The sequence below is a fragment of the Staurois parvus genome, unplaced genomic scaffold (assembly GCF_062004578.1).
Source record: "Staurois parvus isolate SC_StPar_1 unplaced genomic scaffold, SC_StPar_1.0 ptg000335l, whole genome shotgun sequence".
Classification (NCBI taxonomy): domain Eukaryota; kingdom Metazoa; phylum Chordata; class Amphibia; order Anura; family Ranidae; genus Staurois; species Staurois parvus.
Genome location: NW_028318131.1, coordinates 1,329,148 through 1,353,645, shown reverse-complemented (window position 1 = coordinate 1,353,645; position 24,498 = coordinate 1,329,148). Strand labels below are relative to the sequence as shown.

Here is a 24,498-nt window from a genome sequence, read left to right as displayed (position 1 = left end):
CAGAAACTGTCCAAAAACTCACAAGTTCAATGGATGCCAGACTTGTGATCTGCTATCAAATAAGGGCTCCTATGTTACAATGTAACGTGACCGGTTCAAATGTTTAAAAAGTTAAAATGTTGTTAAAAGTTTGCTTGAAATAGCTTTTGATTTCAGTAAATATGCTGCAAACACAACAAATGACAATTTTCAGTTCTTTACAACCTATAAAGTGTTTTGAAACTTACTGTGCGGAATAATTTGGAACAAAAATCCTGTTATCATTAGGAGGTTTGTTCAATAAAATGTGAATTGTACTCTTAATAGTTGATAACATGAGAATTATGCCGACTGTTATTTACATCAATTATTTAGGTAAATGAGAAAAATATCATTTGCATAATAATTTGGAACACGGTGTATATAGGTCATGTAATAAATGATATTATACTCATTGCTGGTCATCGTTGTGTATATCGCTCGTTCTGGCCGGAAGGGGGCGTGGCTACAAGGTCGCACACACACCGCATCACTTCCACTTGTACAGAAGATGTCAACACTACGTATTGCCCGACGAACAATTTTTTTAGATTGGTTAATGTGGACCACGATTTCCACCAATGAACAAACGCCTCTCGGGTGACCGATCGGTTGATTTCTAATCGCGTATTCCCACCTTAAGTCCTGGTTCGCACTAATGCGGTGCGGAATTCTCCAGCGTTTTCAGTGCAAATCCCGCACCACATCAGAATCGCACCCCGTTTATGCGAAGTGAACAACACCCCGAAATCGGTCTGCAAAACGCGGTGCGATGTCCAGAATCGGATCGCCTAGGTGTGAATACCGATGCGATCTGATTCTAGTGTGGACCCAAAAAAGGGTCCTGCCCCTTTTTGGTGTGGATTCGGTGTGATTAGAGCCATACAAAATGTACGGCTCCGATCGCACCGCACACAAATCGCATGTGATTTGCACAGGAAATCGGTGCGGTTCCTGTGCGAATCACATGCGATATACCGCACAGGGGCGGACTGACCATTCGGGCACTCAGGCACTGCCCGAGGGCCCAGGGTCAGTAGGGAACCCCATGAGATGCCCCTGGTACTTTTCATAGGCTTTTTTGGGTGTGATTTGAGTGTGGATGAGGACAGTTGCTGGACTACGGAGCACGTCACACAGAGAATGACGTCATATACAGAAGCATTGAGATTCCTGTAATTGCAGAAAGTGAAGTGAGAATAGGCTGTGGTGAGGGAAGCACCGCACCGGATTATTTATTTATTTCAGGTACTTATATAGCGCCGTCAATTTACGCAGCGCTTTACATGTACCGTATATACCGGACGCACAACCAAAATGTGCATGTAAAAGGCATTCTGTAGGGCACTAGCAGTCATCTAGGAACCGATGGGGATATGGTACCTCTTATTTATTTCAGGTACTTATATAGTGCTATCAATTTACACAGCGCTTTACATATATATTGTACATTCACATCAGTTCCTAACCCTCAAGGGGCGTACAATCTAAGGTCCCTAACTCACATTCATACATACACATACTAGGGACAATTTAGACAGGAGCCAATTAACCTACCAGCATGTCTTTGGAGTGTGGGAGGAAACCGGAGTACCTAGAGGAAACCCACACAGGCACAGGGAGAACATGCAAATTCCAGGCAGGTGGTGCCGTGGTTGGGATTCGAACCCACGTCCCTAGTACTGCCAGGCGGAAGTGCTAACCATTTAGCCACTGTGCTGCCCGTTATGGAAGTCGCCATAACCAATGACCAGACCTGCCACTACGGATTATATATACATACAACGCTCAGACTGTATGTACTTCTGGTAAGTGCATTATTGTACTACAAACTTCACGCCAGAGATTATTGATTACGGAACATCGAGTGTTAGTATGCATCACCCGGTTTGTTGACGGTTGCAACCAGGGGCGGACTGACCATTTGGAAACTCGGGCATTGCCCGAGGGCCCGGGGTCAGTAGGGGGCCCCATGTGATGCCCCTGGTACCTTTTTCATAGGCTTTTTTGAGTTTGGGCAAGGACACAGGGGGCCCATGATCCCCTATTGCCCGGGGGCCCCATGAGTTGTCAGTCCGCCCTTGGGCATGATCCCCTATTGCCCGGGGGCCCCATGAGTTGTGGTTGCAACACTGTCAGCTGTGGACTAACAGGCACAATATCACCTTTTGTGGACACCTATATGGCATTTGTATTTATCACTATTCATAGTCTATTTTTATCTACATTTAGTGCTGCATACTTGTTTATTATTTGCCAGCAGGGGTGGACTGACCATTTGGAAACTGCCCGAGGGACCGGGGTCAGTAGGGGGCCCCATGAGATGCCCCTGGTACCTTTTTCATAGGCTTTTTTGAGTTTGGGCAAGGACACAGGGGCCCCATGATCCCCTATTGCCCGGGGGCCCCATGAGTTGTCAGTCCACCCGTTTGCAAGTATTGCCAAAAGAAAAAGCCAGAAAAATAACAATGTCAATGGTAAATCCCACCTCTTCTGGTTCATATTCAAGTTTTCCAAGTTCCAGACGATCAAACGCCAGATTGTCATGTCCTGAGACCTGTGAAAAGGAAAGCAGAACAGTACATTAGACTGAGCAATTGAAGCAATCAATACCAGCTCACAGGCTGGACTGGATGGACCGGATATTATTTCAGTCTAATTCACTATTTAGTTCCATGAAAATGAGAAAATAAAGGAAAACTACTCTTTTTTTAGGTTATTACTGCAATTATTGCAATAGAATTGCATTAATTGCAAGCTAATTTAGTAACAAATGTTTCTTTCTAGTTACTTTGAGCTATTAAGGTTGCCTGCTCATCTTTGTGTAAAGGAGTAAAAGAAAATCTGAAAACTGACAATGGCTTGACCTTAAAGTGGAGCGTTACATCGCATGGGGGTGCCCGTACCGAAAGAAAGAGAAGAATAGCGCAGGGCAGGCATGACTAGGTGAAGAGGGAGAAAAGACAGGAAAGGGTTAAGTTAAAGGGGAAGGGTTAAAAAAGATAGTAAGGTTACCTGATTGGTGTTAGTAGGTTTGGGTGCAGGGGCGGACTGACAACTCATGGGGCCCCCGGGCAATAGGGGATCATGGGGCCCCTGTGTCCTTGCCCAAACTCAAAAAAGCCTATGAAAAAGGTACCAGGGGCATCTCATGGGGCCCCCTACTGACCCCGGGCCCTCGGGCATTGCCCGAGTTTCCAAATGCTCAGTCCGCCCCTGTTTGGGTGGGATCACCCTGAATCTTGGGGGAGTGCTGGGGGGTCGGAAGAGCCAGTGCTGGTTAGAAGCTGAAGAGAGAAGTTCCCGCCTGCCCTCCCCTGGGGTGTTTGTTCTGTTTAGTTTGGTGGCATTTGTTGGTCTTGGTAGGTTGTTAATGGTTTGTGATGATAAGTGTATGGTTGGGACCCATCGGTGGTATGGTGCGCCCGGGTAAATTCCAGTTAACCGAGGTTTAACTGGAAGATGGAGGTCTACCTGCGGAAGGTGTGTCTTTGTCTCCGAGTCGGTGCGTTGCGGCTGGAGACCTAGTAGGAACATTAAGGGGAAGGTTCCGCAGGGGGAGATCAATATTGTTTTGGGTGCCTGCCTGGACCAACAACTCATTCCATAAGTTTATGGAGGTTTCTGTTTTAAGGAATGTTTTCTGTATATTTAAGTTAAATTGTTAATAAAAGGCCGTGAAGGCCATTTTACTCCAACAAAGTGTGGTCTCCTTTTATTGGTGGAGGGAGTGTTGGGAAATGGGTTTTCTTTCGGAAGTTGGGTATGTTTTGGGGGTGTTAGCATTTCGCAACACATCTATTCTACACTAGTCATGATTCGCACAGGAACCGCACCGCATTCCCGGGGAAATCACATGTGATTTGTGTGCAGTGCGATCGGAGTTGTACATTTTGTATGGCTCTAATCGCACCGCACCCGCACCAAAAACATGCAGGACCCTTTTTTAGGTCAGCACTAGAATCGGATCGCATGGGTATTCACACCTATTCTGCACATCACACCGCATTTTGCGGACTGCTTTCGGGGTGTTTTTAACTTAACATACACACCCACAGCGGCAGGGGCGGACTGAACATTTGGAAACTCAGGCACTGCCCGAGGGCCTGGGGTCAGTAGGGGGCCCCATGAGATGCCCGTGGTACTTTTTTCATAGGCTTATTTTAGTTTGGGCAAGGACACAGGGGCCCCATGATCCCCTATTGCCCAGGGGCCCCATGAGTTGTCAGTCCGCCCCTGCGCAGCGGTTCGCATGAACGGGGTGCGATTCTGATGCGGTGCGGAATTAGCACTAAAAACGCTGTGAATTCCGCACCGCATGAGTGTGAACCCGAGCTCAAAAGGTGAAGCTAGCAGCTTCCTGAGCTTTATTACAATGGGGTATTCGGTTTGCCACGCCCAAAAAATTGAAAACAGTCGAAGCTCACCTCTTTGTTATGTTCTATTTCCTTTTTAGCTTTTTTCAAGGCTTTCTCTTCTCTCTTCTTCAGTTTCTTTAAGACCTTCCTCTTCTTTTCTATAAGTTTTTCAACATCAATTCCACACTGTTGGAAAGGGATGGACAAGCAGAATGACAGAATGGACGAGCAGAATCCTTAGATGTGGTGACTACAATATTTTCCCCTTTTCTTCCCTTTATTTCTGCCTAGTAACCCTGGACATACCCACATGGAAGAAAAATATATTTGAAATATATTTAAAAAATATTCTTCCCAAATATATTGTCATATATTTGAAATACTACAATTTTGGCCATATTCAATTCTTAATATATATATCTATATCTATATAGATATATATATACACACACTGTATTTTGAAATGCGTTTTTATTACAAAGTATATGAAAAATATTTTTAAAAATACATTTCAAATATAGTGTATGTCTTTAAAAATAAAAATTAAAATTTTTGGAATGCACTTACAAATATATGTAAAAATATATGTTAAAATTACTTTTCTATATGTTAAAAAAAATCTGAAGAATATATTTTTTAAAAATATATTTTTTTTAAATATATATTTTTTAAATATATTCTTCAGATTTTTTTTGACATATAAAAAAGTAATTTTAACATATATTTTTACATGTATTTGTAAATGCATTCCAAAAATGTTGATTAAATGTATTTTTAAAGACATACAGTATATTTGAAATGTATTTTTAAAAATATTTTTCATATATTTTGTAATAAAACGCATTTCAACACAAAGTATGTATGTGTATATATATATATATATATATATATATGGCCAAAATTGTAATATTTCAAATATATGTCAATATATTTGGAAAGAATATTTTTCAAATATATTTCAAATATATTTTTGTTCCATATGAGTAACACACTTCCTGTCCTAGGATGACAACGCTCACTCGCTGCACTGTGGAGGAAGCCATGGTTGTCACCCTAGTCTGCTCATTTGAATTGGACTGCTGATCCTTCTCTCCACTCCTCATCTCCGTTACATAGGGAGGTGTTCTTCTGCAGTTCACAAAAGGTAGCTGGAAAACTGATGTTTGTTTGAAATATCAGTTTAATGCACCGCAAGTTATGAGGACACTGGGATTTTGGCAGGATCAACAAGTATTTATCTGTGCTTGCACAAATTGTACTTAGCACTAGATAACTGCGTGGACTACAGAACCTCTCTTCTATGCAGGTTGGAGAGAAGGAGGTTTCCATAGTCCTGTCCTAGTGTGACAACACTGCTCCTCCATAGATACAGTATAGTGAGTGTTGTCACTCCAAGACAGAATGTGTTACTGCTAGGGTCACCAGGGGAAAAAAAAGGAAAAAAGCCTTACAAATAAAAACTAACTAATGTAGCCATAATGTCTAAGGACTGGAAAGCTGCAATATATAAAATTTTTGTTTGGGGTTTGAATATCCTTTAAAGTGTTACTAAACCCCAGACCCTGCATTCATCATATGCACTCTCCCGGACCCTGCATTTACTATATCTGGTCTCCCCGGACCCTGCATTCACTATATCTGGTCTCCCCAGACCCTACATTCACTATATGCGCTCTCCCCGAACCCTGCATTCACTATATCTGGTCTCCCCAGACCCTGCATTCACTATATCTGGTCTCCCCGGACCCTGCATTCACTATATCTGGTCACCCAGGACCCTGCATTCACTATATCCGCTCTCCCCGGACCCTGCATTCACTATATCTGGTCTACCAGGACCCTGCATTCACTATATCCGGTCTCCCCGGACCCTGCATTCACTATATCTGGTCACCCAGGACCCTGCATTCACTATATCCGGTCTCCCCAGACCCTGCATTCACTATATCCGCTCTCCCTGGACCCTGCATTCACTACATCTGCTCTCCCAGGACCCTGCATTCACTATATCCGCTCTCCCTGGACCCTGCATTCACTATATCTGCTCACCCAGGACCCTGCATTCACTATATCCGGTCTCCCCAGGCCCTGCATTCACTATATCTGCTGTCCCTGGACCCTGCATTCACTATATCCGCTCTCCCCGGACCCCGCATTCACTATATCTGCTCTCCCAGGACCCTGCATTCACTATATCCGGTCTCCCCGGACCCCGCATTCACTATATCTGCTCTCCCAGGACCCTGCATTCACTATATCTGGTCTCCCCGAACCCTGCATTCACTATATCTGCCTTCCCCGGACCTTGCGTTCACTATATCTGGTTTCTCCGGACCCTGCATTCACTATATCTGGTCTCCCCGGACCCTGCGTTCACTATAACTGGTCTCCCCGGACCCTGCATTCACTATATCCGCTCTCCTTGTACGGGACCTCTGTGTGAGGTCCCGATCATGTGATCATTGATTGGCCAATCAGTGATCACATGGATAGTAGTAAGCAAGATGTCACTTCTGACATCATTGCTTACTACTTGTGAAATCCTTGAATGATCACAGAGATCACATGGTACAAGGCTATTCACAACAGCTTTGTACCATGTGACAAGCTGTGACCAATCACAGCTCTCACAGTATTTCTCAATGGCTGCAAGAATGCAGCCAGAAAGAAAGAAAATTATTGCTTTTACAGCCTTTATGGGTGTAAAAGCAATCAGTGTAAAAAAAAAAAAATCTTCATCACCCCTCTATAGTACTGCAGTGTCACTATGGTGACACTGTACTGCTAGGGTGACAGTATAATAAAAAAAAACCCATAAATAATAATATAAAAAAATGAAATCAAAATATATATATTTTTTAAAAATTATAATTTTTGGTTATAAACTAAATTTGGGTTATTTTTTTTTCTAAAAAGATAACTGAACACATTTTAGCCAAGATTTATGAAGAAAGATTATTTATTTGCAAAATTTTATAAGAAAAACACTTTTTTTTCAGAATTTTTGGACTTTTTCATTTATATAGCAAAAAATAAATAAAAATCCCAGTGGTGAATAAATACCACCAAAATAAAGCTTTATCTGTCTCAAAAAAAATTCTAAATAATTCATATGGGTACAGTGTTGCATGACCGCGCAATTGTCATTCAAAGTGTGATAGCGCTGAAAGCTGAAAATTGGCCTGGACGGGAAGGGGGTGAAAGTGTCCGGACTGGAAGTGGTTAAGGGTGAACCACACCTGTTTCCAGAGAAAACTTATCGGGAAAACCTTATAGAGAAACCCTTCCATGTACTGAAGTCCCATCACTGTTACCTTCCGATACAGAGCCTGGGTGTACTGCTCGGCGTTGGCGTAGAAGACTGTGGATGAAGACTGGAAGATCTTAATTCCCGGCAGCTCTTTGGCCTGTGAAATACATGATGTATATTTTAGCATACACACAGCCAAACAAGAAGCATAGCAGATAAAAAAAAAATGGCTTACAAAGCAGATGACTTACAGTACCTACCTGGCGTAAAGCGCTGACCAGGGGCGGACTGACAACTCATGGGGCCCCCGGGCAATAGGGGATCATGGGGCCCCTGTGTCCTTGCCCAAACTCAAAAAAGCCTATGAAAATGGTACCAGGGGCATCTCATGGGGCCCTCTACTGACCCCGGGCCCTCGGGCGGTGCCCGAGTTTCCAAATGGTCAGTCCACCCCTGGCGCTGACGTAGGCAATTTTAAACTGACGTCACCATGCAAAGCAAGAGAGCTGTGATTGGCTCAAAGTTCTGCCTTCCCGCTCCCTGATTTGTGCACAGTAGTTGAAGAGAGGGAAATTTAAATAACTAAAGGCAAAGCTTTCTTTTTAGTTTTGGATTGAGTGGAGAGGGATTAGAGCCCCTTTCAGGTTTTTATTTCTGTCTGAGCCCCCCCGTTTAGGAGATTCACCCTCATATTTTTCCTGTTTACCAATAACACTGAGAGTGAAAGTAAATTCCAGATTTTGGGTTGTCACCAGAACAGGAAGATCTTCCAGTGGGGACACTGGTTCTGCTGACAACCAGGGATTCTCGCACTCTTTTTAAGGAATTTCTTCTTAATTCCTGTTTTGGCTATGGGACAGGAAGTGAAGGGAAGTCTCCCCAATGGGACACAGATGGCAAAAAAAAAAAAGACTTTAAAGTGAAAAAAAAAAACAGTTTTGCCTTTAGTTCAACTTGAAAGTATATTTATAGCCAAACATTTTATTTTTAGCTTCGGGAAATGTAGCGAAGTGTTGAAAGCAGTATCTTTGCCCCCTAGGGTAGATTTTTCTTTACTTCCTTCCCAATAGGAAGCGAGAGGAAATCTCTTCAAAAGGAGGGGAAATCCCTTCTTGGAGCCTCTTATCACATAGCAGCTGGCCTTATTGGAAGATTTACATAATCATTAAAAGGTAAACATTTTGTACTTTTAGTTTTGGATAGAGTGCAGAGGGGTTAGAACCCTGACATTTTTTTTTTGCCTTTCTGTCTGTGTCCCCATTAGGGAGATTTACCCTATTTGTTCTGTTTACTGTTGTCGTTGAAAGTGAAAGTACAAGAAAATCCCAAATTTTGTGTTGTCCCCAGAAAAGTAATAGAGGGTAAATCTTCCAATGGGGACGCTTGTTCTGGGGACCTGGAGGAGGGGACAAGAATTCCCTTAATTTGCAGGGATTTCCTCTCACTTCCTGTTTGGCTATGGGACAGGAAGTGAAGGGAAATCTCCCAAGTGGGACACAGATGGCAAAAAAACTGAGACTGTGTAAAACCCTCCCTTAAAGTGTTATTAAACCTGGACCCTGCATTCACTATATCCGGTCTCCCTGGACCCTGCATTCACTATATCCGCTCTCCCTGGACCCTGCATTCACTATATACGGTCTCCCCGGACCCTGCATTCACTATATCTGGTCTCCCTGGACCTTGCATTCGCTATATCCGGTCTCCCCGGACCCTGCATTCACTATATCTGCTCTCCCCGGACCCTGCATTCACTATATCTGCTCTCCCCGGACCCCGCATTCACTATATCCGGTCTCCTCGGACCCTGCATTCACTATATCCGGTCTCCCTGGACCCTGCATTCACTATATCCGGTCTCCCTGGACCCTGCATTCACTATATCCGGTCTCCCTGGACCCTGCATTCACTATATACGGTCTCCCTGGACCCTGCATTCACTATATCCGGTCTCCCTGGACCCTGCATTCACTATATCTGGTCTCCCTGGACCCTGCATTCACTATATCCGGTCTCCCCGTACCCTGCATTCACTATATCTGCTCTCCCCGGACCCTGCATTCACTATATCTGCTCTCCCCGGACCCTGCATTCACTATATCCGGTCTCCTCGGACCCTGCATTCACTATATCTGGTCTCCCCTGACCCCGCATTCACTATATCCAGTCTCCTTGGACCCCGCATTCACTATATCTGCTCTCCCTGGACCCCGCATTCACTATATCCGCTCTCCCTGGACCCCGCATTCACTATATCTGCTCTCCCTGGACCCTGCATTCACTATATCTGCTCTCCCTGGACCCTGCATTCACTATATCTGCTCTCCCCGGACCCCGCATTCACTATATCTGCTCTCCCTGGACCCTGCATTCACTATATCTGCTCTCCCTGGACCCTGCATTCACTATATCTGCTCTCCCTGGACCCTGCATTCACTATATCTGCTCTCCCTGGACCCTGCATTCTCTATATCTGCTCTCCCCGGACCCTGCATGCACTATATCCGCTCTCCCCGGACCCTGCATTCACTATATCCGCTCTCCCCGGACCCTGCATTCACTATATCCGCTCTCCCTGGACCCTGCATTCACTATATCAGGTCTCCCCGGACCATGCATTCAATATATCTGGTCTCCCTGGACCCGGTATTCTCTATATCTGCTCTCCCCAGACCTTGTATTCACTATATGTGGTCTCCCCGGACCCTGCATTCACTATATCCGGTCTCCCCGGACCCTGCATTCACTATATCCGGTCTCCCCAGACCCTGCATTCACTATATCCGCTCTCCCCGGACCCTGCATTCACTATATCCGCTCTCCCCGGACCCTGCATTCACTATATCTGGTCTCCCCGGACCCTGCATTCACTATATCCGCTCTCCCCGGACCCCGCATTCACTATATCCGGTCCCGCCCGGACCCCGCATTTACTATATCCGGTCTCCCCGGACCCTGCATTCACTATATCCGCTCTCTCCGGACCCTGCATTTACTATATCCGGTCTCCCCGGACCCTGCATTCACTATATCCGCTTTCCCCGGACCCTGCATTCACTATACTTGTTCTCCCCGGACCCTGCATTCACTATATCTGCTCTCCCCGGACCCTGCATTCACTATATCGATTATTTATTTGCAAAAGTTTATAAGAAAAACACTTTTTTTCAAAATGTTTAGACTTTTTCATTTATATAGCAAAAAAAATAAAAATTCCAGCGGAAAATAAATACGACCAAAATAAAGTTTTATCTGTGTCAAAAAAATTCTAAATAATTCATATGGGTACAGTGTTGCATGACCGCGCAATTGTCATTCAAAGTGTGATAGCGCTGAAAGCTGAAAATTGGCCTGGACGGGAAGGTGGTGAAAGTGTCCGGACTGGAAGGGGGGGAAAGTGTCCGGACTGGAAGGGGGTGAAAGTGTCCGGACTGGAAGGGGGTGAAAGTGTCCGGACTGGAAGGGGGTGAAAGTGTCCGGACTGGAAGTGGTTAATGGACTGTAGTGCGTTTCTGCAAAAAGCACTAAAAACCGCATTGGTGTGACCCAGGCCAGAGGGATGGGGACAGCGGGGGCAGCTTTAGGATTTTCAAAAATTCTTGCAGCTGGAATGTACACTCTGAAACCCTCTACATGGGGCACTCGGAGCCAAGAACGAATGTACCGTGCACAGGACAGTGAGTGCGAGTGTTAAGTTAGTAGAGGCTCATACCAGGTTAGGACCAGGAGCAGACTGACCATTCGAGCACTTGGGTACTGCCCGAGGGCCCGGGGTCAGTAGGGGGCCCCATGAATTGCCCCTGGTACCTTTTATAGGCTTTTTTGGGTGTGTTTTGAGTGTGTTCAAGGACACAGGGGCCCCATGATCCCCTATTGCCCGGGGGCCCCATGAGTTGTCAGTCTGCCCCTGATTAGGATTCAACCATCATATTACCTGCTGACATCTGGACACATCTCTGTAGACACCAGTTCCATAAACTTGCCCAAGGATTGAGTAATTGGACCTGAATTTTCACAGAAAACAAAAAATCCCATTTTATTCCAGCGGACTTAACATCAGATATATTTTTAATGCTAACTGTACACAAACTAATACGCCAGTGTAATACTTCCAGGTATTATCTCTCACAATGACTTCATCTGCTTTTCCTTCCAGAAGGACGGTGCCATCTTTGTTCAGGCATCAACCAGGTTCACCATCTCCTTTCTGGGCTTAGATGTTGGCTCAGACATGACAAAATCATGTAAATCCTGGTGCCTGTGCAGTGTTTTGGCTGTGTCAACAAATGTTTGACACAGATCAGCCCCCGCTGCAGCTTATCAAACATACAATGTCCAGTCTGAACCCTGGGAAGGAGGGGGGGGGGGGGACTGATAGGGGGAGATTTAGGGCTTTTTCACATAGGCGTTTCATTTTTTCTCATCAGTTCAGTCACGTTTTTTTTTTTCAAAATCAGAGCTAAACACAGAAGCGTCCCTAGGGTTGGTGTAACACTTGGTGACACCCCTCATACGATCCCCGCAGAATGGATCGGATCTGCGAATTGAGCATAATGGATCGGAGCAGGGGTGGACTGACAACTCATGGGGTCCCCGGGCAATAGGGGATCATGGGGCCCCTGTGTCCATGCTAAAACTCAAAAAAGCCTATGAAAAAGATACCATGGGCATCTCATGGGGCCCCCTACTTACCCCGGGCCCTCAGGCAGTGCCCGAGTTTCCAAATGGTCAGTCCGATCCATTATGCTCCCCAGTCCTGCGGGGATCGTCGGCTTGCTTTATAACTTGCCTTTTTTTGTGGTGCGGGTCCGGTGTCACCCTGTATGGGTTGCATGACAACGATCCCCGCAGGATGGATCGGATCTGCACATTGAGCATAATGGATCAGAGTACGATCCATTATGCTCCCCAATCTGCAGATCCGATCCATCCTGCGGGGATCGTCGGCTTGCTTTACAACTTACTTTTTTGTGGAGCGGGTCCGGTGTCACCCCGTGCGGTAGGTGTCACCCGGTGCGGCGCACACCCCCCCGCACCTGCCTCGGGACACCACTGACTAAACGGATCAAGACTTCTCCATTTTCATAATCGTTTACATCCATTTTTTATTTGTTTACATCTGTTCTTTTCATCAGTTTTTCCATCCTTTACCAATGCAAAAACAGTTGCAAACAATGGACCGTATGTCCGTTTACATCCGTTTTTCCTCCGTTCCGTTTTTTTTTAACGGAAGAAAAATAGCGTTTTCTTCCATTAAAAAAAACGGATGTTAAGGGATGCGGACATTAACAGATGTAAACAGATGATTATTCGTTTACATCCGCTAGTCCATAGAAATACATAGTGGTCCGTTTTTCATCAATTCAATTGGACAGATGAGCCCTTACTAAGGCTAGGTTCACACCTATGCAGGTTGCGTTTGAGCCGTTTCTGCATTGCGTTTTGCATTTTTGCACCTGCGTCTTCTACGCATTTTTATCTTTCTAGTTGTTAGGCAGATTTAAAACGCAAAATGCATCAAAGACGCGGAAAAAACGCAATACATGCTTTCCGGCAGAGTTTTCATTGAAGTCTATAGAACCAAAAACGCAACTTTTTGCGTTCAAAAAAGTCCCTGACCCTTTCAAAAAAACGTACCGGGTGAAAACGCGGAGATGTGAACGCGTCCCATAGGAAATCATGTTAAATGGACTGTACTGCGTTTCTACAAATCGCTGCAGAAAACGCTTAGGTGTGAACCCGGGGTGAATAACCTGGTGTCACCAATCAGATGTCACTTTTCTGAAGGTAAATCATTAAAAGGCGATTTGATTTTCCCAACTGAAGATGCAGTTTTGTGCCCCCAAAAACAAGCCAAAAGGTCTTAATGACGCAATCTGATGGCTTTCTCTTTGCCAGGCAAGAAAGCTCTTGGTATGTATATAACTCGTATATAAATCAGCGCTGACACCATGACGTAATAGAAAAAAAGAGTCACTAAAGAATAACCAAGCCAGGGGCGGACTGACCATTTGGAAACTCGGGCACTGCCCGAGGGCCCGAGGTCAGTAGGGGGCCCCATGAGATGCCCCTGGTACCTTTTTCATAGGCTTTGAGTTTGGGCAAGGACACAGGGGCCCCATGATCCCCTATTGCCTGGGGGCCCCATGAGTTGTCAGTCCGCCCCTGAACCAAGCAATCCTGTCCAATTGTACCATTAGGATCTACAGTACTTACATCTGTGTCCGGAATATGATGGTCAGCAAGGAAAATGCCACAGAAACTGCCAGGCCAATGTCCATGTTTAGCAAAATGGTTGCTGTGAAGGTCACCCACCAGATGACCTGAAAGGGAAAAAAAAATCTCAAAAATATAAAAAAAACTTCTGAACATGAAGAGAAACATAAAAACATAGAAGGCTGACCAATTGAACCTGCCTGATTTATATATCTGTAGATTTATATACTTAATATATGTACAGTGCCTTGAAAAAGTATTCATACCCCTGGAAATGTTCCCCATGTTGTCATGTTACAACCAAAACCGTCAATGTATTTTATTGGGATTGGATGTGATGGACCAACACAAAGTGGAGCATAATTGTGAAGTGGAAGGAAAATGAGAAATGCTTTTCAACAATTTGCACAAATAAATCTGTGAAAAGTGTGGCGGCATTTGTATTCAGCCCCCCGGAGTCAATACTTTGTAGGTCGTAGGACCCCCTTTCGCTGCAATTCCAGCTGCAAGTCTTTTTGGGGATGTCTCTACCACTCTATTCACAATACAGCCCCCACAGCTCTGCCCCCTATTCACAATACAGCCCCCACAGCTCTGCCCCCCTATTCACAATACAGCCCCCACAGCTCTGCCCCCCTATTCACAATATAGCCCCCACAGCTCTGCCCCCTATTCACAATACAGCCCCCACAGCTCTGCCCCCCTATTCACAATACAGCCCCCGCAGCACTGCCCCCCTATTCACAATACAGCCCCCACAGCACTGCCCCTATTCACAATACAGCCCTCATAGCACTGCCCCTATTCACAATACAGCCCCCACAGCACTGCCCCCCTATTCACAATACAGCCCTCATAGCACTGCCCCCTCTTCACAATACAGCCCCCACAGCACTGCCCCCTATTCACAATACAGCCCCCACAGCACTGCCCCCTATTCACAATACAGCCCTCATAGCACTGCCCCCTATTCACAATACAGCCCCTACAGCACTGCCCCCCTATTCACAATACAGCCCCCACAGCACTGCCCCCTATTCACAATACAGCCCCCACAGCACTGCCCCCTATTCACAATACAGCCCCTACAGCACTGCCCCCTATTCACCATACAGCCCCCACAGCACTGCCCCCCTATTCACAATACAGCCCCCACAGCTCTGCCCCCCTATTCACAATACAGCCCCCACTGCACTGCCCCCTATTCACAATACAGCCCCCACAGCTCTGCCCCCTATTCACAATACAGCCCCCGCAGCACTGCCCCCCTATTCACAATACAGCCCCCACTGCACTGCCCCCTATTCACAATACAGCCCCCACAGCTCTGCCCCCCTATTCACAATACAGCCCCCACAGCTCTGCCCCCCTATTCACAATACAGCCCCCACTGCACTGCCCCCTATTCACGATACAGTCCCCACAGCTCTGCTCCTCCATTCACATTGCAGCCCCACAACACTGCCCCCCTATTAACAATATAGCCCCCACAGCTCTGCCCCCCTATTAACAATATAGCCCCCACAGCCCTGCCCCCCTATTAACAATATAGCCCCCACAGCTCTGCCCCACATTCACATTGCAGCCCCCCCTCCACAGCTCTGCCCCCTATTCACATTGCACCCCCTCCCCCACAGCTCTGCCCCCCTATTAATATAGCCCCCCCAGCTCTGCCCCCCATTCACATTGCAACCCCCCACAGCTCTGCCCCCCTAATAACAATACAGCCCCCACAGCACTGCCCCCCTATTCACAATACAGCCCCCACAGCTCTGCCCCCCTATTCACAATACAGCCCCCACAGCTCTGACCCCCTATTCACAATAGAGCCCCCACAGCTCTGACCCCCTATTCACAATACATCCCCCACAGCTCTGACCCCCTATTCACAATAGAGCCCCCACAGCTCTGCCCCCTATTCACAATACAGCCCCCACAGCTCGGTCCACCATTCAGTGATGCCTGGTTTAAAGGAACTACTTTTGACCAGGGTAAGAGAGCCACATTTAGGAGAAAGCAGTGGGATGTATTTTGCAGAATCATCATGACCCCTATTACATCTTCCTTTTTTCCCCGTAATTACTTGTTATCTGCAAATGTGCTGGTACTGCTCTCTCATAAGCCACCCAACTTTAAAAGTCCATTTTATTTCCTTCTTCCTGCAGAGAAAAGTGACAAATACTCGTACTTGTGTGGGAACCCCGCCTTAAACTGGAGTGACCCTAGTTTAGTGTTGTTTTTGCAGCTAGAGGAGCCTAAACATTTTTTTTATATATTTTCTGGACTCAGAACATTGATTATCTCAGACCTCCAGCTGCTGAGTTGTCTCCAGTATTTAGTGTAAGAGGGAAGCTTTAGGCTGAGGGAAGGTGGTAAATGTTTGGTGCAAACATCCAGAGGGGTCTTCCCTCCTGGGCTTCTGCTTGGTGAGGATGCCACTGTGAAGAGGGGCTTTCTATCTTGGGTTTGACCCCAGCCAAGGGCCTGTTCTAAAGGCCTAGAAAAGTCCTGCAGCCATGCTAGAGGATAGATCCAGAGGGAGCAGAGCATGAAGGTGGCTGGTGGAGCATCTTTGGGGGAGACTTTTGTCCTGGGGAGCTTGGGAGAAGCTTCTAGGATGGATATTGCAAGAAGAATGCCCCAGAATCTAATGAGCAAATTCAAGAAAACACTAAAGTGACTGGCAACCAACTTTCTTTCTACCCTGCGATAAGCCTAGGATTCCACCCGGAGACTTAAATACTAGCCTACCACACCATCCTAAGGGTCATCCTCAACCATCCAGAGACAAGGAGTCCTACTTTCTAAAAGACATTCCCCCATTATTATTATTATGCCAATGTATTTGTTTTCTCTTGTTTACTTCAAAATACCGTCCTGGTTACCAGGGGCAGACTGACAACTCATGGGGCCCCGGGCAATAGGGGATCATGGGGCCCCTGTGTCCTTGCCCAAACTCAAAAAAGCCTATGAAAAAGGTACCAGGGGCATCTCATGGGGCCCCCTACTGACCCCGGGCCCTCAGGCAGTGCCTGAGTTTCCAAATAGTCAGTCCGCCCCTGCTGGTTACCTGTAACCCCTTCCAAGTATGAATATGAAAAGTTTCTTACCAGATCGATTTTATTGGTTCGCCATAGGACACCGACTTCTGAGAACTGTTTAAACATGCCCTTCAAATTGACTATAATGATTGCTGCCAAGATGGCCTGCAATAGCAAAAGGATTAATGAGTTAGTGTCCCCAGAGGTCAGAATTATTTTAAAGTAAACGTGTCATCAAAAAGAAATATGGAGACCGTCAATGGGGGTGACATCTTTCTGAAACCGCTAGTTGCATGACTGTTGACCAACCCTAAGAAGTCTTGTCTGGACAACTTGACATAAAAGCCCTATTAAGCCGGCCAAAGATGGTTCGAATCTCTGACCTTCAGCAGGGACCAGCTGAGATTCAATACATCTATGGGCAGGCTGATTGTACCCAAGTCGATCCATTGATCGACTTGGGCGCAACAGGCATGTTGGATTTTTAGCATGCGATTATTACCAGTGGCTATAGCTGCTAGCAGTAATTGTTGTGTTCTCATGGCAAAGGCGGTTCCCTGTCGGGAAAACACAATAGATGCAAAAGAGGCATTCCTCTATCAATGCTGACAGTGTTGATGGGGGAATTGAGCACCTTTCTTTCCTGCAACCCATGGTTGCAGGAAAGAAAATCACATCATCTATGGCCTGCCTTACAGTTTTAAAAAGCAGCCATGGAGTAGAAAAACCTGTTCCCTACCAGCATGCTGTAAAGAAGGACCCTTTCTCACTATGTGGAAGCAGTGGTCTCTCCGCAGATGTCCAACATGCCCACTGCGGAGTCAGACATAAAACTTTGGTTCAGAGAATAGGTGTGTAATATGGGGCCCCTTCAGTGGACCAAGTCAGGTATTCTGCCTTTGAAGGCCGCTCTGTCAACAGGGGTACTTCAAGGAGTACGTGGATATTAGAAGAATGAGATTTGTTTAGTCTAGTATGAGTTATTTATGTATTAGATATGATATGAAAACAAGACACCAAACTCATTTCAGGGGTCTCCAATCACCCTTCATCAGGGAGCATTGCATTCAAGCACTGTTATGACCCCTGTCATGCCGGCGCACAAGTGCAACTCTCCCTGATGAAGGAAGATTAATGACTTTTGAAATACGTTGGCTTCTTATCATATTGTATCAGATAAATGAAAAAGAATCATACTGGGCTAAGCAATTAAGTTCGGAGTTCTCATTTTTCAAAGACCTAAAACTTTGAGTAAAGCTCATGTCCCTTGTTCATTGGGAAGATCCAGGTCTGAATCAACAGGACCTCCTCTGCAGTTTTATATCAAAGCGTCACCACCAATCAGGGACGGACTGACAACTCATGGGGGCCCCGGGCAATAGGGGATCATGGGGCCCCTGTGTCCTTGCCCAAACTCAAAAAAGCCTATGAAAAAGGTACCAGGGGCATCTCATGGGGCCCCCTTCTGATTCTGAAGTTTCCAAATGGTCAGTCCGCCCCTGCCACCAATATCACTGCCACAGTGAATATGGCAATGACTTCTATGATTACATTTTGCCATTGTGAATCTACACCTCATCCTTACTTTATATCCATTCGCTTACCTTTGGTAAGTCCTGGAAGAGTTCCCCGGCCCGAAGGATGATCACAAAGATCACAAATGACGCTATGGCGCTGGCTACCTGTTTGGAAACCACCAAAGAATTATAAAATCACATCACATCCTGCAGAGTAAAATAAAAGGCTTCAGACAAAATTAAACAAAATAATAGCAACCAGACAGAAGAACATCAAATATCTTTACTGTGATTGGTTAGAGGATTTCAGCATTGACCTGTGTACGTAACTCACCTGGCTGTTTCCTCCAGTACTTTCTTGAAGCACAGACCGAGACACAGAGGCACTAATGGGAAAACACTGGAAGAAGCTCCCAACAAAATTGCTGATGCCGCTAGCGATCAGCTCCTGAAAAAGGAAGAAAAAAAAAGTTATTCTTTAGTTTTGGTATTTATTGTATATATCGCCAACTAGGGCTGCTGTTAGAAACCACGGGGCCCCATACAGCCAACCTGACAGCCCCCCCCCCCAAAAAAAACAGTTTACATTGCTTCAGTTATGAATGAACACAATGTGGGATTGGTACCGGCAATTACTGGAACCAGGGGCGGACTGACAACTCATGGGGCCCCCGGGCAATAGTGGATCATGGGGCCCCTGTGTCCTTGCCCAAACTCAAAAAAGCCTATGAAAAAGGTATCAGGGGCATCTCATGGGGCCCCCTACTGACCCTGGGCCCTCGGGCAGTGCCAAAGTTTCCAAATGGTCAGTCCGTCCCTGACCGGAACCGATCCCCGGTAGGGCTCTCTCTGCAGCTGCTGAAAGCCAGCGGGAGGGAGAGAAGAAGACAGTTTTCAGCTGCTACAGAGAGAGCAATACAGGGGATCAGTTCCAGTAATTGCCCCCTCCCCCACCCACCATGCTCACATCTGATTCGCCCAGCTGCCTGGACACTGTACAAGAGGACTGGTGGTACCCCCTTATCCACAGCCCTGGCTCCAACAATTTACACAGCACTTTTCACACTGAACTTTCACATCAGAGAGAGAAAAAGCCGACAATGGCTGGGAAACCAATAGGAGATGACGTCACCCATAGACTTATTATGGGGCATTCGTTCCTGGCTTCCTCTGATCTATACAGAAGCGAGAAGTCGCTCAGGATGAATAGGTCAGTATAGCCATCTTACTGTAGATATATTAGGCTTAGAATGGGGCTGGGAGTAGGTTTTAGAGACTTCCACTTTAACTTCCAACAGTTTTAGGTCAAATGACCCACCATACCTGGTTGCTGTCCACCTTGTAGCCATGCTTAGAAGCAAATACTTTTCCCAATGAAATAGTAATGGCGTATCCCACCACGGCAATAGCGAACGAGTTTCCAATAATGTCTCTGAACAGGCTGAAGTCAGGTAACATGGGAACCCTTAAGCTGAGAAACAGAAAAGGCATAAAAGATTGATGGCCCCAGCTGCTCTTATTCATTTATTATTATTTCTTTCAGGTACTTATATAGCGCAGTCAATTTACGCAGCGCTTTACATATATATTGTACATTCACATCAGTCCCTAACCCTCAAGGGGTGTACAATCTAAGGTCCCTAACTCTCAAGGGGCGTACAATCTAAGGTCCCTAACTCACATTCATACATACACATACTAGGGACAATTTAGACAGGAGCCAATCAACCTACCAGCATATCTTTGGAGTGTGGGAGGAAACCGGAGTACCCGGAGGAAACCCATGCAGGCACAGGGAGAACATGCAAACTCCAGGCAGGTGGTGCTGTGGCTGGGATTCGAACCAATGACCCTAGTACTGCCAGGCGGAAGTGCTAACCATTTAGCTATTGTGCTGCCCTGCATAAAAGATTGATGGCCCCAGTTGCCCTTATTCATTTCTAAAACTGATTTTTTTTTTGGCCCACAAATATTTGTCAATTATATGATGTGGGCCTCGTACTAAAAAAGTTTGGAGACCCCTGCTTTAGATTCCACTGAAAAGAAAAGAAAAATAGGTCAACAGGATACAAATAGTGACAAATACTAATTCAATAACATCTCAATTTCTCAACATTGTAGACACGTATTAATAAAGTGAAGGAGTACAGTACCAACAGCAAGTAATGCTTACAATTTTAATAAAAGTCACAAAACATCTGCACAGAAATCCCAAAGTGTGCAAAGATTTTGTCCAGTATCCACTTGCTGTGAAATAAACAATTTCAGTGCTCCTCACCCCACACCGCAAATGGAAAGGAATATCTCCTCTGTGTTAGGCCAGTTAAAAGACGACGATTACTTTGTCCCAAACATTGAATTTAGATGAAAAAGGTAATGATAGGATTAAAACAAAATAAAAAAATATTTTTTTTATTGAATTCAGGGGTGGACTGACAACTCATGGGGCCCCCGGGCAATAGGGGATCATGGGGCCCCTGTGTCCTTGTCCAAACTCAAAAAAGCCTATGAAAAAGGTACCAGGGGCATCTCATGGGGCCCCCTACTGACCCCAGGCTCTCAAGTAGTGCCCAAGTTTCCAAATGGTCAGTCCGTCCCTGATTGAATTACAGACACGTTTATTTTACACTGCCGGCTGGGTGGCAGTTAGTGAAACATTTGCGTGATTCCAGGAAAACACTAGAACACGAAGTCCAGCAAACAAAGAAGAAAAACTCAGATATTACAATGTTCTCTAATTAAATTATTAATTCATACACTGTTTGGCCAACAAATCAGAACAAAATGAATTTATAAGTATCTTGGGTACCTGTGCCAGATTGCAACAACTAATATTATTTTCCTAAGATAAACGGTTTAGGATACCTGAAGAATGTTTGTCAAAATCTTTCAGATATTTGACTTTTCTTCACCCACCGTAGAATGTTTTTTGGATTAGTGGAAGTGGTCCTCCAGTTGGGCACTTATTACAAGGAGTAAAGTTCATTTGGAACTCAGATGCCTCTATTCAGAAACCAACATGTTCCACAGGATAAAGCTGGGGTGTAGTGTGTGGCCCTAAAAGCTTCCATTGTTATAAGGGTTGTGGGATAGGTGCAGCGCGGTATGGCAGGCAGTGGGCACAGAGAATCCCAATTTGACAAAAACAATGTATACTAGAAAAGTTCGGTAAGTGCAAGCAGGACCGGCGGGAAAGCTCACCCGTCCGGCGCCACTTAAAACTACACAGCGGTAAGACAGCAGTTTGGAGACTTAAAGATGCCGACAGTGTCTGCTACAAGGGGTGGAATGTGGCCTGGTCCAAGGGGTAAGCTTCCTGAAGAGGTAGACGTTGTCCCTGCCTATATCTCTGAAACTTTTCCCTATCTTTAAGCACTGGCCCTGACAGATGGGGAACCTGTCGCTAAGCTAGCCACTCACATAAAGTGTGAATCAAATCCGGGAGTTGAAGTCTTAAATAGACTCCGCCTGTACCAAGATGTCCACCAGAGTCACATGGGGCACTAGCATCCAATCAGATAATTGCCCCTGTGTGGCCAAGAAAATCATAGAGGAACCAAGCTCCTCTTGACTTCCTACCCCATCTGCATTGCCCCTGTGGTCAAGCGCCACATGCAGTGGAGAATACAGACTGCTCCTGCCTACAAGATTGTCTAAGCTCTGAAGAAGTATGATTCCGTCTTCACATATGACCATCCAGGATTTGAAGGCTTTCTACTGCCAATGTGGTTTTTCATGCTACTGGCTATGATGGAGTTTTTTTTTTTAACATTGAACTTGAAGAACCAAAAAGTAGGGCACATCCACATATAGTCACCGTGACAGATATAGTATCCATTGTACAAAGAGTACCTGGAATTTATGTACAACTCACCCTACAGGGATGTCTCCAACATTTTCTATTCCATACTTGTCATACAGTCCAACACCATAGGAGATGCCGGTACAGACAATGAGCTGGTGATGAAACAAAAAAAGATAAGTCAGTACAAGACCTCTTCATACAAACATTGATTTATTATTCATATATTTCCTACCAGATGTCTTTTTACTTCAAGGTTTTAAAAAGGCAATATGTTTTATAAAGTAGGGGTCTCCAAACATTCTTAACAAAGTGCCAGTCTACTGTCCTTCAGACTTTAGGGGGGTCGGACTGTGGCCAGTGGGAGGAACAGTGCCCAACCACTGGTGTTAGCGAGAGGAATAGTTCCCCACCACTGTTGTCAGTGGGAGGAATGGTGCTCCATCATTGGTGTCAGTGCGAGGAATGGTACCCCATCATTGGTGTCAGTGGATGGAATAGTGCCTCAATGGCAAGCGAACGGCCACATCTGGCCCCTGAGCCACAATTTGGAGACCACCGTTATAAAGGAATATCTTTCTTCAAAGCACAACATTGACCTTGGTCTATCTGTTGACTCTTTATATTTTCTATCCATCCTTGTTTGCACATGGAACGTGATTGCCTCACCCCAAAGAGCAAGATCCCTTTTTCAGAGGCCACAATTATACCTCTGTTAAGTCTCCTTTGTGCTTCCAGATGTATGTTTGAACTCTGATGCCACTCTTCCCCCATTACTGAAATATGAAGACTATCAGATCTATGGTGTGCAAACTGAGGACCTTAGCAAATCCTGTTCTCCGCCTTCTGTCTTAAAAATTTAGCCAATAAAAGCACAGTCAGCTTGATTTAACATTTTCAGTGGTATACAGGGGATGAGTGACCTCATTATATAGAAGGATTGCCTTTCATTTAAAGTGTTACTAAACCCACAACAGTAAAATCAGTCTGTATATGTAGTCAAGCATGCTTGTTATACTCACTGTGGAACCTAAGGGGTTAATCCTCTGCATTATTATTATTATACAGTATTTATATAGCGCCAAAGGGTATGCTCAGCGCTGTACAGTAGATTTGTGTAAAAATGCTGTTTGACCATGACTTCTCTGATCCTCCCCTTCTTTCAGTGTCCCCCTCTTATCTCCTGATAAGACATATTGTGTGGAGACACTCTGCACATGCTCAGTTTGGTGTGTATTGCTAGAGAGGTTTTTTTGTTTCTTGGGAGAGCACATGTGATCAGTACAGGGCCAATCAGCACTGTCCAGACAGAGGTCAGGGGTTCTGCTTCCTCCTAGAGCAGAATGAAATTTCCGCCTACAAGCTTTAACCAGTGCTCTACTGGACACTGATAGAAGTCACAAGACTGCTATATACTGTTGATGAGAAAAGGTATTTATCAGTTTATATTCACTAAAATAATTGCATTTTCATGTTCTTCGTACTGTGGGAGACCAGATATAGTGAATGCAGGGTCCAGAGAGACCAGATATAGTGAATGCAGGGTCCGGGGAGAACAGATAAAGTGAATGCAGGGTCCAGGGAGACCAGATATAGTGAATGCAGGGTCCTGGGAGACCGTATATATTGTGAATGCAGGGTCCTGGGAGACCAGATATAGTGAATGCAGGGTCCGAGGAGACCAGATATAGTGAATGCAGGGTCCGGGTAGACCAGATATAGTGAATGCAGGGTCTGGGGAGACCAGATATAGTGAATGCAGGGTCTGGGGAGACCAGATATAGTGAATGCAGGGTCCAGGGAGACCAGATATAGTGAATGCAGAGTCCGGGGAGAGCGGATATAGTGAATGCAGGGTCCAGGGAGACCAGATATAGTGAATGCAGGGTCCGGGGAGACCAGATATAGTGAATGCAGGGTCCGGGGAGAGCGGATATAGTGAATAAAGGGACTGTGGAGACCAGATATAGTGAATGCAGGGACCGGGGAGACCAGATATAGTGAATGCAGGGTCCGGGGAGACCAGATATAGTGAATGCAGGGTCCTGGGATTAGTAATAATTTAAAGAAATATCCAAGGATAACTGCAGTTTTAAAACAGTCCCTTTTAACATATCCAGAGATAACAAGCAACTTTTTAAAGTTAACTCTCTTACTTCTGCCTATTCTTTGTGCTTTAAAGCAGTATTAAACCCAAAGGCAAATATTTATTATATTCCAGCTTAGCAATTCTTAGATGTTATGTCTCCATTACTTTTCTTTTTTAGGCTTTCTTTCTTTCATTGTCATCTGATGA

General features: G+C 45.4%; 1 protein-coding gene across 1 annotated transcript in view; it reads right to left on the bottom strand.

Moving 5' to 3' along the window:
* Window positions 1-24,498, bottom strand: part of LOC149457103 (solute carrier family 26 member 6-like) — a 56,147-nt gene that overhangs the window by 9,606 nt on the left and 22,043 nt on the right. The window contains exons 8-17 of the mRNA XM_089684075.1: window positions 22,275-22,357; window positions 19,724-19,871; window positions 18,735-18,848; window positions 18,488-18,565; window positions 16,953-17,048; window positions 13,843-13,949; window positions 11,561-11,630; window positions 7,691-7,783; window positions 4,446-4,562; window positions 2,507-2,575 (exon numbers count right to left, since the gene is read on the bottom strand). Coding sequence (XP_089540201.1) covers window positions 2,507-2,575; window positions 4,446-4,562; window positions 7,691-7,783; window positions 11,561-11,630; window positions 13,843-13,949; window positions 16,953-17,048; window positions 18,488-18,565; window positions 18,735-18,848; window positions 19,724-19,871; window positions 22,275-22,357 — 975 coding nt within the window. The remainder of the gene's footprint in view (window positions 1-2,506; window positions 2,576-4,445; window positions 4,563-7,690; window positions 7,784-11,560; window positions 11,631-13,842; window positions 13,950-16,952; window positions 17,049-18,487; window positions 18,566-18,734; window positions 18,849-19,723; window positions 19,872-22,274; window positions 22,358-24,498) is intronic.